The 19,411-nt window shown below is 38.1% G+C and overlaps 1 protein-coding gene across 1 annotated transcript in view; it reads right to left on the bottom strand.

Moving 5' to 3' along the window:
* PLB1 (phospholipase B1) overlaps nt 1-19,411 on the bottom strand; it is a 107,003-nt gene that overhangs the window by 66,495 nt on the left and 21,097 nt on the right. The window contains exons 14-20 of the mRNA XM_025172206.2: nt 16,329-16,397; nt 13,129-13,209; nt 12,855-12,921; nt 10,574-10,632; nt 8,004-8,077; nt 6,570-6,613; nt 4,272-4,380 (exon numbers count right to left, since the gene is read on the bottom strand). Coding sequence (XP_025027974.2) covers nt 4,272-4,380; nt 6,570-6,613; nt 8,004-8,077; nt 10,574-10,632; nt 12,855-12,921; nt 13,129-13,209; nt 16,329-16,397 — 503 coding nt within the window. The remainder of the gene's footprint in view (nt 1-4,271; nt 4,381-6,569; nt 6,614-8,003; nt 8,078-10,573; nt 10,633-12,854; nt 12,922-13,128; nt 13,210-16,328; nt 16,398-19,411) is intronic.

Here is a 19,411-nt window from a genome sequence, read left to right as displayed (position 1 = left end):
TCAAAGATGGCTGACTTTATGAAATCATCCTTGCTGTGACAGCTGATGCTGATGCTCACCAGAAGCTGCCATACCCATTATTATGTGCAGAAACAGTGATTGTAGAGTAACAACACCCTGAGAACATTCCAAATATAAATTTTCTGGCATCTACAGATGCACAAATGAAAATGAATATGATCAAGTATTGCTTTAATGGCTTAAGACAGTCATAAGAATTGACCTTCTTATATCCCATGATTCATATATCTCTTGACAGTTTCTCACCGATATTATACCCTACTTGTTCCTATTACTATCACATCTATTATGTATTTATGTCGTCAGCTATTCCCCGCCCCCCACCATCCATCCACCCTTCAAATAAATACTGTTAGAAATATAAGTACTTTATTTTTTTTTTAAATACAGACCCTCACATGTAGGTAATGCTGCAACTGACCAAAGTCAACTTGTATTTTCATCCTATACCCTTACAGTATATCTTTTGTATAAACTTCAGATCTGATCAGCACTGTGCCTACTCCTTCCTCTAACCTGTTAGAAGCATCCTTAAGCAGCAACTGAGTCTGTAGCATAGTGTTTAGCAGCTGTACTAGAGGTACATTTTCTGGCTGAGTTTCAAAGAGAAGGCACTGCATTTGCTAGCATCTGGAGTGCCACATGTCGCCTATTCCTAAATTAGAACATAATGTATGACTGGGGAGATAAGACTCAATTCCCTACTCTGCTACAAAGCTCATTGGGTGGTTTTGGTCATTAGGATTACCTACCAGATATGGGCTGCAAAAATCCAGAATTCCACTAGATAGTAGCAAAGAAGTGAAGAAAATTCTCATTGCTACCTTTTAGTGGTCATCTGGATTTTTACTACCTATGCCTAATTCTGGGCCATATTCAATATCTCCCATTCTAATCAACAGTAGAGGGTTGTTGCAAGGGTAAATTGCCAGAGGATAGACACTTGTATGCTGCCTTAGTTCTCTATGGGAATGGCAGAATATCAATGAATGAACAGATCAGTCAATAAGTAAGTAATATTACAAACTGTAAGAAAGTCTGCCATGGAACACTACTTGTTATATTTTGCCAATGGCTAAAACAGTGGTGTTTATTTGAGATTGAATTTTCAACAGACTGCATGCCAATCATAAAACTTGAGTTTCTTATATTTACCTGTGCAAAATACCACATATAATTGAGCTAAAAACCACTGGTAACGTCAGTACCGTATACACTCCATTATTCCAAAATTGGACAGTGCTGGTTTAACACGATGAATTCGTGAACAGAACAGTTGTAGGGAGACATAAAGGCCCTTCTTCATTATCTGTAACCAGACAGGTCACATACAAGAAACCAGGGTAATAAAATCGTAGATGTATGAGGATATTCTAAGATAGGGAAGTGACCAGTCGGTGCTTTAAAGAACAAATAGGGAATGAAGTGCCTTTGTGCAAAAAATGCAAAGTTTAACCACATAAGGCAAAAACATGCATTAAACCTGCAAGAAATGTACCTATTGTGCTATGGATTTTTGTAAGTCCTGTAATCATCCCAGTGCTGGTATTTGTTCCTGCAGGTCAGATCCAACAAACACTTCTGAATAAGCTTCCCTTTACTTGTTGGCCTCCTCTATTCACTGGACACAGAATTGGTATTCCACAACACAGTTTTGTGATAAATGTTAGTAATCAACCCATTTTCTCCAGGATGCTTACAGACTGATTGTAGTACTACCCCAGGGGCAGAATTTAACTAATGAAGCTATAATTTTGGACAGACTACTAGAACCTTGCTTTCCTCACACGATGGTCTGAAATAGAACTGTTACCTGACCAAAGATATTTTAGACTATTAATTGTATAAACTTTGGCAACTGATTAAATTTGAATTAACTTTCATATGTACGATGTACAAGTTCTGAAAAAAAACCCTCCTTCCTATGTTTTTAGATGTTGTGTGGCATACTCACAAGGAGGCTGGTGTTTTCCTTTCACCACATGTTGCTGTGGCCCAGATGTAACAGGAAATCATAGTTTTCTGTTTTGTGATAAACTAGGACAGACCATAGGCTCAGATGCCCTCCTGCCTTGTCATCCTCATTTGTGCCTCAGTAGAGGAGATTAAAAAGCTTTACTGCCTCTTTTAAACAAACCATGATTCTGGAATTCAGGGAATTAATGTTTATTTCAATTGAATTCTGACCTTTTTCACTTACAATAATTTAAACAAACTGTTTCCTCCATTCACTTCCCACTAGCATTCAGCCAGTGCATCTAGCTTTAGAGGTATTCTAAAGGGCAGGTCACTTTAATATCTCGTTTGCTCTAATGAGAGCTTAAATAGCATAAAGGAAGGTGTATACATAATAGACCTACACGCTGGATGCTCCTAATCATCTTTTCTGGAGAGGAAGATAAAGTAAAAGGAAATGAGAAACCCCAGGTCTCACTATGGCTCAATTCCTATACGCTAGTGGGAAATCCAGGTTCCCCCTCAGAACTGAATCAGTAGGTACAATAATACACCTTCTGTTTGATCAAAATCCTCTTCTGAAATGGTATTAGACAACTGGAAGTTGAAATATAAGTATTAAAATAGCTAATAACACTTGGGTTTTAAATGTGTTGTTAAATGAATCAGGAGCACCTTGAAAACTGATTCATCTCATCAGCTAAAAACCTTTTGATCAAGCAGTATGGCAGCACTGTTCCTCAAGCTCCTTAAGCCTGAGGCTTTAGAATCTGCTTCTTCTCCTTTTTCACACACATACCTCCAATCTGGCTAAAACAGTCTAGAGCAGCGTTTCTCAACCTTGGCAACTTGAAGATGTGTGGACTTCAACTCCCAGAATTCTCCAGCCAGCAATGGGGAATTGAATTCTGGGAGTTGAAGTCCACACATCTTCAAGTTGCCAAGGTTGAGAGACACTGGCCTAGAGAGTCTCTGGTGTCATGGAGTGAGAAGATGGAGGGAGCAGAATTACATGTCGTAAAGATACTAGGAGTGGACATTGGTTATGTTTATCTGCAGAAATGGTAAAACAAATTTAAAATGTGGAAATCTAAAGCCCTTTGCTGAAACATACTGGCATTAAGCAAATAGGTTTCATAGAGCACTTCCATGCTGCAAGTGGTCTTTCTGCAACTGTTTTGTGTAACCACACAGGTCTCCTCATCGCTGCTGTCTGGGACTGGGGAGGTGGAAGGAAAGGGAAAAGGCAGGAGTAAAAAAATGGTTATTCCAACCAGCATCCCACCTCCATTACCATCTTCTTTCTTTAGATGTAAGTATTATGCCAGAGCTAAGTACCTGCCTTTACATAAATAAATTCAGCAGTTCAGTTGCACCAGAAAAAGTCTGCAGAAAATATCTGACACAGGTCTAGTTTAAATGGTGCTCCACTAAGGTGAGGAATGATAACAATAATATGCCACATTTTGGGCAGTTCTTTGGCCCTCAAGATGTTGCTGGAACTACTTCTGCTACTCCAAACTTGGGCTGATGGGATAAAAATAACAAAAGCAGGACAGTGCCAGCACATCACTTCTGGATGTGCATGCGCTGTCATGACAAACATACAGAAGTGGCTGACATTGTGTCATGAAGGCACAATGATCCTTTTGTCAGACTGACCTATTTGACACATCATCACGCCCGCCCAACGCAGACACTACTGAAAGGAGCACAGGTTGCTTTAGCAAATGTAACTATTCTGATGACAGATTAAGAGTCCGAGTGAGATGCAGACTAAGAGGAAATGGGCTCAGAATAATAACTGTGCTGTAAATATATATTTTTGCAATCAAATTTCTAGGAAAGAAGGGTGGGACTGATGAAAAACTTCTTCAACAGAAATGATTTGTCCTGGCAGAAAAATTACAATGATCCTAAGTTAAATCATGAGTAAATGTTATGATAAATTACAGCCATCTTAACATTAGAGAAAGTGAGATAACTAAGACTAGCCTTTCTCTAGTTGTAAAATGATGCTCCCCAACCTGCCCCAAGTCTTCAAAAATGGAGCATCATTTAAGCCAAAGTAATAAAAACATAAAGTTTCATCTCTGTTATTCAGTTGCTTTTAAAATGCTACTTTTGGTATTAAAATAATAAGTTACTCAATTATGGCACAAATACAAATTAATGCCAAAGAGTGCAATTAATGTGGTCAAAAACTTGCGCTCTCTCTCTCTCTCTCTCTCACACAGACACACACACATACACACACGCAAACAGATCCTCCCAACACCTTTCTGGTCCCTTACTCAGCGCGAGCTCCTGGCACAGCCTGGTTCAGATGAGCTTTAGGCTGGTTCTGATTTCCTTTGTCAATGGAAAAGCCCAACAAAGAAGGATTGAACTCACGAAGAATGTCTAGGAAGAAATGAAAGGCAAATTTATACATTGGTATACACTCAGATCTGAAATCAGCTCAAAATGTTGCAGTGGTCGCAACAAAAAACACCCCCAAAACTAATCTGGTGATACACTCTGTCTGGATACATTTCAGTTTGGGTTTAGCTTGGTTTGGATATTAAAAAAGTTGTGGTTATTCTTGGCATATAGACAGAGGAATATATCCCAGTTTTCATGATGTCTTGCTGTACCAATTCTGAAGATCGACACTAGTGCACACTATTATATGGTGATTCTGCTCAGACACTTGCTGAAGATAGCATTGGCAATTTTCTGCTTAACTCTGGTATTTGTAGGCTCCTAAAGGTCTTTCTCTTATCCATCATATTTTTTGGTATGTTTATGAAGCTCGTAGAAGAGGATATCAAGGAATTTTGAGAGGGTCCATTAAAAAGCTCATGATATCGAACTCTGTATCTGCTCGTTATCTGAGTCACAATGGCCCATACAGGTGCTAAATTAGTGTCTGGATTCAGTCATGGACTCGATCAGGACCAACAAACAAAGATGGGAGCTACATGGCTCTCATGTTTGGAAATTGGGCATGAAAGGAAGGGAAAAGGAAAGGGAAAGGGAAGGAAGATATAGCGTGGGGGTGGAACATGGGGGGTGGTGGAAATCAATGGCAGGAAGAATAAAATATTTTGTCATTATACAATATATTATCACCATATGCGGAATTTCTTATTATTTCATGGAATATGAAGGGCAACTAAAAATGTCAAAAAAGATTTAGCATCTTTCCTATGAGCCTGAAGAAAGATTACAGAAGTTTGCGGAGACAGAAATTTTGTTTAAAAAAAATCAGGAAGGAGGAATATGATTGTGGTTTATCAAATTAGGAATACTGTAATACAAAATCAGTGGATGAACTGAACGTTTCTTTTTTCCTATTTCTTGTAACACAGAACTCTAGAGCTAAGGGTTATTGATGAAATTAATTGGTAGTAGGCTCAGGACAAATAAATGGTCAGCATTTCTTCATGGAACATCCTTAATTTCTATTACCCTTAGAGAGAATGGGATCAGCATCATGATTATTAACTCAGAGAATAAAATGGAACATAAATATTTTATGTTAAATAAATATTGTACACCACCCAGAGTCACTTTTATGTGAGATGGGCAGCTATATAAATACGCTAAACAAACAAACAAACAAACAAACATTTCAGATTTTGAACTATGGACAGAACCATGTCTTCCAGCTCCCCTCCCCACCCCCTTTCCAATATCCCTGTAATAACCTGCAGGATTGAAGAGGGGCTAGCACTATTCAGATGAAAGATAGTAGTTTAAATATCAAGTGTGGGAATAAACCAAGCAGAGGTGGCTTTCATCATAAAGTCACATCTGAGCTAGCAGGAGCATCTGAATAGCCACTGCTGAAGTTGAGGACTGTTATCTGTTGTGATGCAACTTGCTGGGGGCTTCCTTGGGGAACATTTCCCACCCCTTGCTCCACATTTCTTCTCCTTTCTTCTAAATTTCTGAATTCCTTGAGCTGCCTGCAGTTTGACATGCACTGATTTCCTAGCTGAGTTTCTAAGCAACTATCTGTCCATTCAATATAAATATGGAACTTCAAGACAAATAAGATGCTTGCATATTTGCTTAATATCAAGAACAACAGTAATAGTAGTAATATTACTATTAGTGAAATATTTATTTATTAATCATATTTATATAGCTGCCCATCTCACATAAAAGTGACTCTGGGCAGCATACAACACTTAATTAAAAACAATAAATACATAAAAACAGTTGAATTAAAAAAAATAACTGTAAAAAGCACACAAAAGAAGAGAGGATGTTATTAACCACAGTAAGGGAGCCATTGCAAAATCTCCCCGGTCCCCTGGGACCCCCAGGCCTGATGACCTAGCCAGGTCTTGAGGGGCTTGCAGAATGTTGAGAGGGATGGAGTTAATAGAACCAACTAAGAACCTATGAAATGATCAATGCAAAACATGACAGCAAATTACAGCATTAGGTTCAGCAGCTTTCTGCCTCCTACACCCTACTGGTTCTAGATCCTGAATGCAAAATGGTTTCAACTGACAGCTTGCTAAACATTTTCTCAAGTCTGGTCCATAAATTATGAAAGAGCTTGCAAATACACCAACCTCTAGGAAAGAGGCACTTACTCGCTAATGTTGTGACTGCTTTTATGTTTTCATTTCCACCAATGCTGCAGTTTTGGGATGGGGTGAGAAAAACAAGAAAAAGAAAGCAAACAAAAGGCTTTATTTGGAATCAGTCTCACACTTCCTTTGGTGATATTTCAGACCTTCAACAATCTCTTCTTATTTGAACTGTGGAGTCTGACATCGGACAACCCCCTCCCCTTCAGGAATCTATCTAAGGAGGCTTCTTGGTTCTTGGCTCCAGACTGACCCAGCTTCAGCAAAGCTACAGCATCAGATGCTTTCAGCAATTTCCCAGGATCTTTCTTCTGATGAACCAGAGGCTGGTCAGCTTCCTGCTTCCTGCTGCTGCCTACTTAGGACCCCCAAATAAGTGGAAGGTGACTGGCAGGCTACAATAGAAGGCTGCTGGGAGTTTGGGAATCATAAACTACATCAACCTGCTATACAGGACATGATTAAAAATCCAGCATCTCTACAGTAAGTAATAACTATTTCTGTTAAAAACACTATGTAATTCCTTCATTTATTCAGTGCATCTACTACTATGCAAGGATGAAGGGAAATACCATCTTTGAAGGTCATCCATATCAGAAGCTTGAAGTGTTCTACAGAGGATCAGGGAGCTGAGCAGCACTGTTTTTCATCAGTTACTTCTGATTTTTGAGTATATTATATATTTTCCTCTTTCAATAATGCTGAATTTTGCTAATTTGTATATCTATATTCCTTTTATTTCATCCCAGTAGGTTGCTACTTTTGACTCCCATCTTTAATACCAGCCTTAAGACTTTGAGAAAGTGGGGAGGAGGGAAGGCAGAAGGGGAAAACAATTCTTCTACTTCCCTCCTCCTTTCACTTGTCCCCTGAATATTGATTCAATCTGAAATTGCATTTCCTCTGATAGAAAGTGCACTGACCAGTTTTGTTTTTAAAAGCAAATTGCAGTATGGCAAATCACCCAAATAACCTCATATGAAACATAATCCATAAGGCTCCCCTATGCAGAGAAGCAGGAGCAGAACACAGAAGCTTGGGGTATTTCAAGGGTCATAAAGGATACACTTCCCAACAGCTCTGCTAAACTGTACATAAAAAAGGAGTATCTAAATTACAATTTCAATCTGTAACTCATAGCAACTTTTCTGAGCAGAACTAATTTATAACTCTCTTTAGGCATTTGTCCGCTATTGCCAGTAGACCTGTGCTAACCTATCATTATGGAATACCATTAAATTGTTACCAAAGTGATTAACCCAAATTGTAAGCATAGCAACTTGAGGATTACTCCAAAACAGGGTGGAAACATACTTCTGATAGTTCATATGAGCAGGGAGGAGACTGAGGTTGATTTCTAATGCCCTTGAAAAGAAAACTATACAAAACAGATTGCAGATTTTGGATAATCAAAAGTATTTAGATTATAGCACTTACCTCCATGAAAGGCCTCGATATTGTGTCAGAACATCAAGAATATTGAATGGTGAAGATCCTGCCCCATTTCCTGCCTGATAGCCAAGAGAACAAAAAGAATTCATGATTAGAGAGACTCCTGCTGACTTAGTATGATCCCCAGGAAGTATTCCCAAAGCTGCTCTTAAGATGTCTTGAAAGTATTGTGCCTCTTCATAATGCAATGAAGCAGAATGAAAAATGAATTGGCCCAATATAAGAATCCTTAGTTAAAATAAATCATTGAAGTGATGGTCATGAATCAAACAAATCAGAAATAAATCTTTCAAGAAATATAATAGTATTCAGGAATACTGATTGCACAGAAGCATGAAATCATAAACTATATTTGGTCCAACTAATGAATGCTTCCACTAGCCTAGGATTAATTGATGCAAGTTGGAATTAATTTAAATAAGAGACCCAGTGTGGTATAAGGGTTAAAGTATTGGACTATGGCTAGAAAGATCCAAACTCAGTCCAGCCACATCCATGGAAACTCACGGGGTGATTCTCTCAGCCCAGCCTATCTCAGAGGACAATTGTGGGTACAAAATGAAGGGACATCCTCATATAAGCTGCCTTGAACCTGTCCCAGAAAAAGCCAGGGGGATATAAATCAAACGAATAAATATTCATTATTATTATTACTATGGTCAATGTAAAACTTGTTTATCAATACTTGAAAGATTCCCAAAAAATCTTCTCATGTAAATCAAAGTGTCTGCAAACTATTCAGACCAGATCCTCTACACCTGAGGAACTTTGATTTCTTTTATGAGTGATTATGCTGCTCAGAAGTGTATAACGTTTGCGTGTGACCAAAAGTAGCAATGAATTCCAAACTAATTTAGAATGTGTTGCAGCACTTCTAAAGTGACCCTTTAATTTGGTCCCCTGCATCTTTACACAATGCTATGGGCCATCCAGCACAGGAAGTTTTTATTTATTTTATTTATTTTTTAATTTATTTGTCAGATATAAAAGGCTGCCCATCTCACACAAAATGACTCTGGGTGGCATACAATAAAACTGGCAATTAAAGCATTCTATAAATCAGTTAAAAACAATGAACGTAAATAAAGCAAGATCACAGGAGGGAAAATACTATATATAACACAGCCCCCCTATTACTAGGGCATCTCCAGGCTTGCTGGCAAAAAACAAGTTCTAAGGGCTTTCCAGAAGGTCACAGGGGCTGGGGCTAAGTTAATCAGCAGCTCCTGCTTTGGAGGAAACCCTAAAAGCATCGCCTTTGATGCTTCCCACTGGTGAGAACTCTCATCTCATCTCACTTCCTGAGTCCTGAAGTGGCACCATTTTCCAGTTGCTGCATTTTTCCCATTTCTTTCTCCTCTGCTTGAGAGGCAGCTCTGCTATGATTTCATGCGGCAGCTCATTGGTTTATTTCTTTTTTCCCTGTTGGCAAGGGAGCAAAGGAGGTGACAGAATACTAGCCATCTACCATTTTTAGTTTGTCCATTGGCAGGTTGGAGCATTTGCCAGGGCAGTGAAGTGAAAATGAGGACACTTGTAGGGTGTCATCAGAAGAAAATGGTAGAGTTAGGTGGAGTTAGTGGTGATGTGCAAGGGGTCTCTGCCCCAAGTTTCTAGAGTGTTCTAAAGGCTCTTGCTAAATGCATCCACCCTAAAGCTTGTGGGGTATCATATGGTCCACTGTATTAATCAAGTGCAGAGAAAAACAATATGGCTGTTAGTTTTGGCTTTAATTTATCTAGGTTAGAAGGAAGTCAGATTGTTTTAGGTCCTTGGAAAAGAACAGGAATACAAGCGCACTGCATCTTACTGTGCTTTGAGTACTGGCTGTAGTACTCAGGGTCCAAAATTGGCAAAATAAGTCCAGGTTCATAGCCCCATCAAGCATGAAGCTAAATGAGCAACTGTGGACTAACCATCTCTCTAACCTAACCTATGGCACCAGGTTGGGAGTAATCTTACACACTACTCTAAGCTCCCTGGAGGAGATGGTGAGATAGAAGAAATAGTAAGGGTATATTCAGCACTCATTTGTTGGCATTGCTACTGTCTGGATTACACACGGGTGGCAGATAAGTATCTGGGATGGCTCATGTCAGACTTTTTTTTAATGTTATGACACTCACACAAAGCTTTCACGGGTAAGGTCTGTGTTGCATACAAAAGTAGCAGCACATCTAAACTGACCTTCACGCAACTTCTCAGCAAAATAAATGTTTGTTGCAGAGTTGTCACTTACTGAGGATAAAATTATCCCAGATAGGTTATTTACCACATAATCAGGATGCTCATTTTTCATTGCTAGAAAAATGTTTGCAGTGCCCATTATGCTATATTAGTTAGCACATAGAAACTGGAAACAGCCAAGAGAGATGGCATTTCTAGCCTGAAAGAGATTAATAACCCAGCATCATGGGAGAATAGCAGAAGAAAACATCGAAAATTCAATTGGCCTTGAAGATCATTTGTTCCTCCTTTTTCAAATTAGAATTCAAAAATGCTTTTTATATCGCTCAGTCTAATAGACTACTGTATATTTGGTGATCCACACTTACTGTTAGTGAGTCCCCAAGGGCACCTATAACTTTTATGTCTCCTGGCCTCAAGTTATGAACTATAAAAAAGAAAGAGAATGATAGAAGTTTTAGAAAATCTTTACAGTTAGGAATATACCTCTTTGGGAGAATTTGTAAGAACTTGAAATGTTATTTAAAAGTCATGTTCAGCTAAACTTTGAAACTCAGTGGCAACTCATGCTTCTTACCAGAACACCATACTCTCCCCAATTCTTCCTCCAAAGAAATTAATGCAACATTATTTCCTAGCTATTTCTCAAGAAATAATGTGCTTGTTATATTTTAACAAAACAAATATATTAAATGGTTTGGGTTTTTGGCAGTCTTTATCAAATGATTTAGAAGCTTTTCACAGGAATCCAGAATGTCCTTTAAAAAGCTACATTTTTAATACAAATCACTCTTTCAATTCTCTTTTTCTATATAAAAATCATTGGAAATCCAATATATAACATAGAGCTGGGAACAAGTTTGTTTCATTAGCAATTCAACAAGTTAACAATAAGTTAACTGGATGGGAAAATTCATATAAATGCTTATGTTCCTAAAATGTATCAAAGGAAGCAATCTTATATTCCTTAGAATAGCTTTACAGTATAGGTTTCCTAGGGTTGGTCAGATTGCCCCTCTCCCTGCCCTCTCAAAAGTTGGAAGAGGACATCTAATTTTGGAGTTGCCTATCTCTTTACATCCATCCCTGTTTGGCTCTTTCCAAAATCAGAACTCTTCAACACAGAAATCCCCCTATGGGTCATGATGAATGTATCATAAGGTGGGGCATCTTGAGCTGAACATCTGTTTGACCTTAGACTCCATCCCCCCTAGCTTTCTGAACATTCCTCAAACAACAAGCAAGCGTACTTCCATTCTGTAACCTCACCCTCATTCTATGCAAAAGAGAAATAAAATAAATTGCTTGCACTGTCCCAGCTGTCACCATCCACATCTTCATATCATGTCTGGAGATGTATGTAAGTATGTATATGTGTATCCCTGCCATTCCCTGTAATCCCTGTAAATAATGAGCCCAAAAGTCTTCCAGCTACTTTTGCCCTTGAAAGACCTGATATGCAGGAGTTACACATAAGCTCCACAAAGCTGCTTTGCTTAAAAAATTAACCTGAACAACTAGTTTTACTGTGGTTTCAAATGCTCCACATCTAAGCAAAAAATTAATTGGCTCTGTCTTGACCCAATTCAATGTTATGGTATCATAGAAGTCTGGAAATGCTTTCAACCTGATGCAATCTTCACCATGTGGAAATTCTTTTTCACCAAGAACAAAACAAGAAGAGCAGTTAATGCTGTTCCTTCTTCCTTCTGACCTTTTGTTCAGTACTGGATTATTTTTTTTAGTATACTATTTTAGAGAAACGTCTATATCTAGCATATATTGTTTTACATGAGCTGAGGTAGTATAATTGATCATTCTCTTCTTAATAAAGAAACCTTCCCTAATGTGATATCTTTCACATTGCTTTGGGTTACAACTCACATTATCCTCAGCCATCACAACCTGTCAAGGAGTTTTCTTGATACCAAATGTCCTACTGCAATAATGTTAGAAATAAACACTTGTATAAGATGCACACAACTACTAATCTATCCTATAAGTAGATTTATAGAAGGGTGTAAACTCAAACCAATAATCCTCACTATGACTTTTCTACATGAACCACCTATGATTACGTTCTCAAAACCTGAGCCTCTATGCTCAGTAAACTCATTTAGACTTTTAGACTTTGCAATATTAAATGGTGCTCTGTAATGACATTATGCACTCAATTTTCTATCCTCCTTGACCCATCAGGAGCAGAGATTTATCTGAATGTGGTATTACATTTTAAGCAAATATGTTCATATCCTTGATCTCATAATGAATATCAAGTTCTTGATGAGTGACTTATAGTGGAGATCAAATATTCTCAGTGAATATTTGATAACGAAAAATGAGAATCCAACTGTTGGATGAATGGAGTACTACATTTCGGTAAAACTGGAATCACCATTATATATTTTTCAGGTCACTTATAGGACAACAGATTCTGTATTAAAAAAACAGTTATGCCAAGAGTAACATGGATTGCAGTGGGAATATAAATGAAACAATCTTAAAAAAAACCTCCCATTCTCAGTACCAACATACTTGCCTGGAGCTCCTTCAGCTCACAGATAAATAAACATTCCCATCTTTGTCTTAATAAATATTGAGAGATTCCTGAACTTGCAGAATGAAGTAATGCATAAACAGAATCTGTACCTGAGACAGGAACTGTGTTGGAGGGGCTGCGGTCAGAACATGGAATATTAGTCCCAAAGCTCTTTTCCTGAAAAGAGACACAGAACAATGAATTATAGGTGGCCTTCAACATTCCAGTACAGGGAAAGATGAATGTGTTGAACAGACAGGATAAATAGTCTTCCCACTTAGGAAAGAATTTCATGAGGCATGAAACATTTTTGTGTCAAACCTCCTTTCATCTCCAATCAAGGGCAATAATAATAAAATATTGTGCAACCAATGTTTTCCATACCTGAGGTTGTGCTTCAGTCTGTGACTTCACAGGAAAAGGTGAGTAATTACTATTCCTGTATGTGAAGATGTACTGGTATTCCTGAAAAGATAAGATAGTGAAAGCAGTTGAAATAAGTAATCATTTGGCACCTCAGATGAAGTCATCAGAGCAGAGACAATGATTTCGACTGATGGAAAATGTCTACGGTCAGTCCCCAGAGAGAGGTCCAAGCACTAGAAGTATATTAAGCACAATCTGACTCCTCCATGGATGATCAAGGTCCGTGAGAAAGTCAGGGCTAATGAGCAGTAGGAGCAGCCCAGACATAGAAGAGATGCGGTTAGGAAGGGGCAGAGCATGCCATATAAAACTCAGATGGATATAACATAATGTGCAGAATGCTTCTCTTATACATGCAACTCCCCAAACCACATTTCTTTGCCTTATCAGTGAAACAGAGTAGTTTCACCACACCTTGGTTTATATGGATTAGGAAAAGATGCTAAATTATAATCAAAATGCAAGTGTAATTGAAATCAGCCTTGTGTACTTCCCCCTTTTTATTCAAGGTGCATTGTTGAATTAAACTTTCTTGGATGAGATGGAGTTTGGTCAGATATAGACCTGGATTTGGCAATGAAAGAGGCTTGTCACCCCATAGGATGACCATTTCTTGGAAAGAGTCAAGGGAAGTGCAACTTGGTTGATTCTCTTTGATTGGTCAGCAGCTTTTGTACACAGGGCTATAGTAAGAATAATCCAGGAATTACAGCTAATGTAAAAACTGATGGCAAGATATTAACTGGAATCAGGTGCTCTATCATAATATTGTCTGTGGCTTGCAGTGACGCTTGGTTTATTTCCAGTCTCAGTCCTAAGTGATGGTTTGGATCTCTAAAGCTCTTCATGGGTTAGACTTCAGTACCTGCCTCTTTCTCTATGTGCATGCTGAAGCCCAATAATCATGCAGGGAGGCCCGTTCTCAGGTGCCCCCCCCCCATTTCAAAGCTCAGAGGAAAGGCTGTTAGAGAAAGAGCTTCTTGTTGATGGCCCTGTGATCATAGAGCCCTGTTCCCTGGAAAATTCAAGGTGTGTTTTTTTTTTCCTTTCATTGCCAAGTTAAGCTTATCATTTCAGATCTTTGCCATTTAATCTACCACTAGTGGTTTTAACTGCTATTTTATTTCATGACTGGGCTTAGAGTCTCATATTTACTACTTTGACTCAGCATTTAATTTTTATCACGTTGGATCTTGCATTCGTAATTTTATTGTGCTAATAAAATGTAGAGGTTTGTTTCTATTTTATTGCATTAGTATTTTAATTTTAAAGAAGAATACGACCTTCAGAAGACCAGTTTTATAAGCATCTGATAAAACAAGCAACTCTAATAAAGCCATTTCCAGATGTGACCTTTAGATTCAGTTTTGTCTTTCCTTGAACTGAATAGCAAATGAAAAATATACATTGACTGGAAAACATGGTTGAGCTCAAAGCAAATCTTCCATTTTCAATGTCACACTAGCACCATGAAGAGGTGATGCACTGTTGATGAACAAATGTCCTTGGGAACACATGTGAAAGCCCACTGAGATGACTCTGGAGCATGCTTTTTCTGTTTCAGTTTCTGCAACTCTGACCATAATGGCTGGAGAGAAGCAATAGTTCCGTTGTAAAGCACATGCTTTGCACTGGAAGGACTCAGGATCTCTCGGGAAGTTGGAAGAGTCCTGCTTGAAACTTTGGGGAATCCTGCCAGTTATTGTAGATTACTCTGGGCAATCTATTGGCTGACTTTCTATGTTCTCATAGAAAGATTTTTTTAAAAAAATTGAAATCGCCACTACCTTGGCTGCCAAAATTTGGGTTCTTGCAATGTTAATGACTTGACAAAAGTTCAGTTGTCCTGAATTAGACATTGGAGTTCACTGCTCCTCTTCTGGGACCCTCATTCATCACAACACATAGTGATGATCGCCACCCTGCTTCATTAGCTACTTACAGCACGACTAGAATGACAAGACAGCCCCAATTTTACCCCCTGTCCCCATGATGTCTCTCACCTCTGAGCCATGATTAAGCAGCCTGATCTGGCTTTTTTCTGTAGTGCAAAACATCAGCCAGTCACAAAGCACAGGAAAGAGCAAAGAGAAAGGGGACATGGCATTGTTCTATCACTATAGGATTGTTAGTTTGAAATGGCTCCAGAACTGTTATGCTCAAAATGGTTGCTATGGAGTATTTTTACAGAACAAGAGAGCATCATATCACCACAGTGGCCAATCAGATGTTTCTGAAAAAACTAGGATCAAGATTTAAACGTAACACCTTTCTCCTGTTATTGCTCCCCAGCAAGGGGTATATTGCTTGAAAATTATTGCTTTCCTTTAACCATTAGGATTAATTATAACTGTTCATTAGCTTTTGGACTATAATGCAGTGTTATTAAATCATGCTGGTCAAAGAATACAATGTGCCAATTTACTTGTTCCAAAAAGGGGAATTAAGTTACAGAATAGATATTTGTACATTTAGGGATGGATCTCTCTCTCTCTTTAGAGTTGTATTTTGTCAATTTTGGCCTGTTTTTGCATTAACCTAAATTATTATATAAGAGTGCACTAAATTTATATGCAAATATGTATTCAGTTTTATCTTTTTTTTTAAATGCCTCTAAATATGCATTTCTAAACATATTTTGCCCTAAACTACATGTTTTATGTCCATATTGCCATTCTTTTTAGTGGATAAAGTATTGCAGAATGGGGGGAAATGAGAAACCCTATCTGCATATCACTTTGAGGTATACAAATCAGGTTAACTCCTACAGAAATTCACAAATAATGAATTCTTCTAACATTATCTGAAATATTTAGAAATAGTACAGATTTTAAAGACTTTAAATTTCTTTAAAGCAGTCTTCCTGAATTTGATGTCCACCAAATGTGTTGGAGAATAATTTCTGTCATACACAAATCTGGAAGGTACTAAATAAAAAAACTTGGTTTGAAGCAGGAGTGGAAACTGATCTTGTAAGTGCTGCTGAAATAAAACACCAAATATCCTTTGCCATCAGCCACATTAGCTGGAGCTACTAGGTATTGTAGTTCAGCAACAGCTAGACAGCCACACAGGTTGCCCGCCCTGGTTTAGAGTAAGTATTTCTCTGGAAAAAGAGATAATATTAAAAGTGCATGTAGAAAATATCGTTCTCCTACCTGAGAAGGACACTTTGGATCAGGTATTTCTGTGAACTGATAAGGCTTCTTCTGACCAACTGGGGTCAACTAAAATTAAAAATAGAAGGAAAACAGTAAGTGAGGTTTGCTCAGTTGATCAGTCCTCCACTTGTTCCTTTGCAGGACTGACTTGCAAACCCTATGATGAGGGTAATACCCTAGTTTCTGAGTGTAGATGATACAAGCAAAAGGTGTTTCTTATCTAAAGCACATGACTAAAATGATCCTAACATGAATGAATGAGTTGTTGATGTAGAAAACTAGTTTTTCACTGTGAAAGCAAGCTACTCTTCATAGAATTTCATCCACCATTTATATAACCTGATGATACTGAGATGAAGGAACGTTACAAGTATCCTTCCCTGAAATCCCAGACTCCACCAGTAGTGTTGAGAATACCATGTTCATTTGTTTAAATTGGTTTATATGAAGCCTTTCTGCTTCTATTATTAATCTGACTTTAGTAAGAAATACAGAATGGACTAAACTGAGGAAAGTTAATGCCATTGCTTTATGGCAGTAAAGGAATGCCTCTTCTCCTGTCCCTTCCCACAATTCCATTCCTGGTATGTGCGTAAGGGAGATGGAAAAAAGGTGCTTTTCCCCACTTCGCAAGGTAAAGGTAAGGATAAGAGCCTCACACCAGTCTAAATGCTGGTGTCAAAATCATAGACTGTGCCTCAAACAAAAAGGTTGTCATATTGTTTACATTTCACTCTTTGTACCTCGAGGGGTGCCAATAGGTTTCCCTCTTCCCCAACATTTTGGGATCCATCCAAAGAAATTAAAGTTACTAGGCTATGAGGCATAAATAGTTTTCAGGGACTTATCTGTGTTTTAAGGAGCAGACTGAAAAAGAAAGTCGAAGTTGCTTGAAGTATACCATTGAGGTTCATTGCATAAAGAAACAGAGCCGAAACTAAGACCTAATGGTCAAATGAAAATTTTGTAAAATTGATACCAATGAATGTAAGGCATGTAGAAAGCATTAGATCTGTGGGAAGTAGTGTCAGATGGTGGCTATAACTCCTATAGATAAGTCTCAGATATTTAAATAATTAAGGAAGCAGGCATTCAATCTCAGCAGAAAACATATATTTCTTTTAAAATAAAAGCATGCACCAGTTTTCATCCTGGTTCCTAGAGGAATATTTTCTTTTGGGGCCCTGTAAATCTTTTCTATCTACCCTACCCTCCAGCCTGAAAATAGTGCTATATATTAGTAATGCTGTCTAGGACAGGATCCATACTAGGGACCTATAACATTCTCTAGCATCACCCAACCATTACTGAGGTGATATAAAATCTGTCCTTGATAACTGCTATTTCAGTACAACAATGGTTGGTGATTAGCAGGCATTCTGTTAGGAGACATGTTTATGGTGTGAAGAAAATCTGAGCTGATTAAGGCACATCCAATAGTAACCCAGTTAGGTTCAGAAAGCACCTCTAAACTGAAGGATATATAAAGTCCTTAAACCCACAGAAGAGATGTCAGCAAAGCACTTCCATGTCAGCCAACAGGAGCTCAAACGATAGTGCTATTTGCATAGACAAACACATTTTACTCTTGTTGTAAGCAGGACAGTAATGTTTATCTCCTCAAAGGATTACTTCATCACTGCACTTTTTCTCTGATGAAGCTAGGAAAAAGTGCAGCTAGTGGGAACATGGGCTGTCCCAGAATTTCTAATCTCTTGACATCAAACTAGAGTGATGGCTCTTGACTGAGAATTGTCCAGAATCAGCTACATTGGATTATCTCAAATACTTTCATGTTTATGCTTCATTCCAGCAGAATTATAGACCTACATCAAAGAATTTGTTTTGTACATGAATATTCAAGGATTGAAATCTTGGTGAATTCATGAACATTAGTGTCATTATGATTAAGATCAATGAGAGATAGAAATCTTAAACTGTTTTACCCAATTACCCCTTTTCCCAGTCTTAAACAATGTCATTACCTCCACAAAAAAACCAAACTCTGCTGTTTTACAAAGCATCTTAGTATAAATTGCTCCATTACCCCCAGGACATGCCCAAATTACCCTTTTGGAGTTAGTATCTCCAGTTTAAGAACCACTGATATAGACAGATATAAAATAACTTTTCTTTTTCTAATTTTTTTTCCTCTTGTATGTGCTACATTCATAGAACAAGACATTTGTCCCTGGGAGCCAGGTGGTGTAAAAATGTAATAAATAAGTAAATGAAATTTGTAAGTAACTAAGGAAAAACAAACCCTCCACAAGGGATGTCTTGTGGAGCGTTTTCCCTGGAGCAATCAAGCCACCTCATCAGAGATGCTGACCAGATAAGGTCACCTTCCTTATGTTTTTTTAAATTCTGACAGTATCAGACATTCTACCATCTTGTACAGATGACAACCTTGTAAACTACACAAAAGAAAAAACCTCTGATCATTTCCTCTGGAAGTAAGAGAACCTGGATAGTGAAGCATGGCAGTTCTTGGGCCATGTTAAAGTAGTGTTCTCCCTCTTATTTCAACATTGTCCAAGTACAGCCTCAAGGTCTGTAAGCTGTGTCTCATTTATAACAAGTTGTGGGCAATGTCTTCATCTGGCAACAGCCTCCCTTGTTTTCTTACTGCTTCCCCTGACTTTTCTCCTACCATGATAATTCTGTTAAGAAAGGACAGATGGGCTGATCAGTAGTATTGGAAGCCATTAAGGCAGAAACATCCAGAGAGAGGCTCATATGGAATCTTCAAAGAATTATGAAAAGGAGAATGAGAAATGGCTTAAAAGGGAGATATGGGCAAGAGACGGAAAATTGGCACTTGGGAAATGTGAGATAAAGCTTTTCCTTTAAAATAGAGGAAAAGGTAGATCACAAATGTTTTAATTGGGTTAAAAAAAAGGAGAAGGAGATTCAACAATCTGTTCTTCAGCTCAAGTAACATGTATGTCAGATTTTAAATTAGAATTAGAATTCAAGGGTAGTGAATGCTCTTCTTTTCTTACAAAAAGCAAATCAAATTAATAATAATCTAGGATGCAACCTTTTGTTCCCTTATCAAGGCATCTGACTTGCAATAA

Source organism: Python bivittatus, unplaced genomic scaffold (assembly GCF_059951505.1).
Source record: "Python bivittatus isolate LINGU-HERP-01145 unplaced genomic scaffold, Pbiv_v1 ctg000020_np1212, whole genome shotgun sequence".
In the NCBI taxonomy this organism is placed as follows: Eukaryota; Metazoa; Chordata; class Lepidosauria; order Squamata; family Pythonidae; genus Python; species Python bivittatus.
The sequence above is the reverse complement of the archived record's forward strand: the minus strand, read 5'-3'. Positions and strand labels throughout refer to the sequence as shown.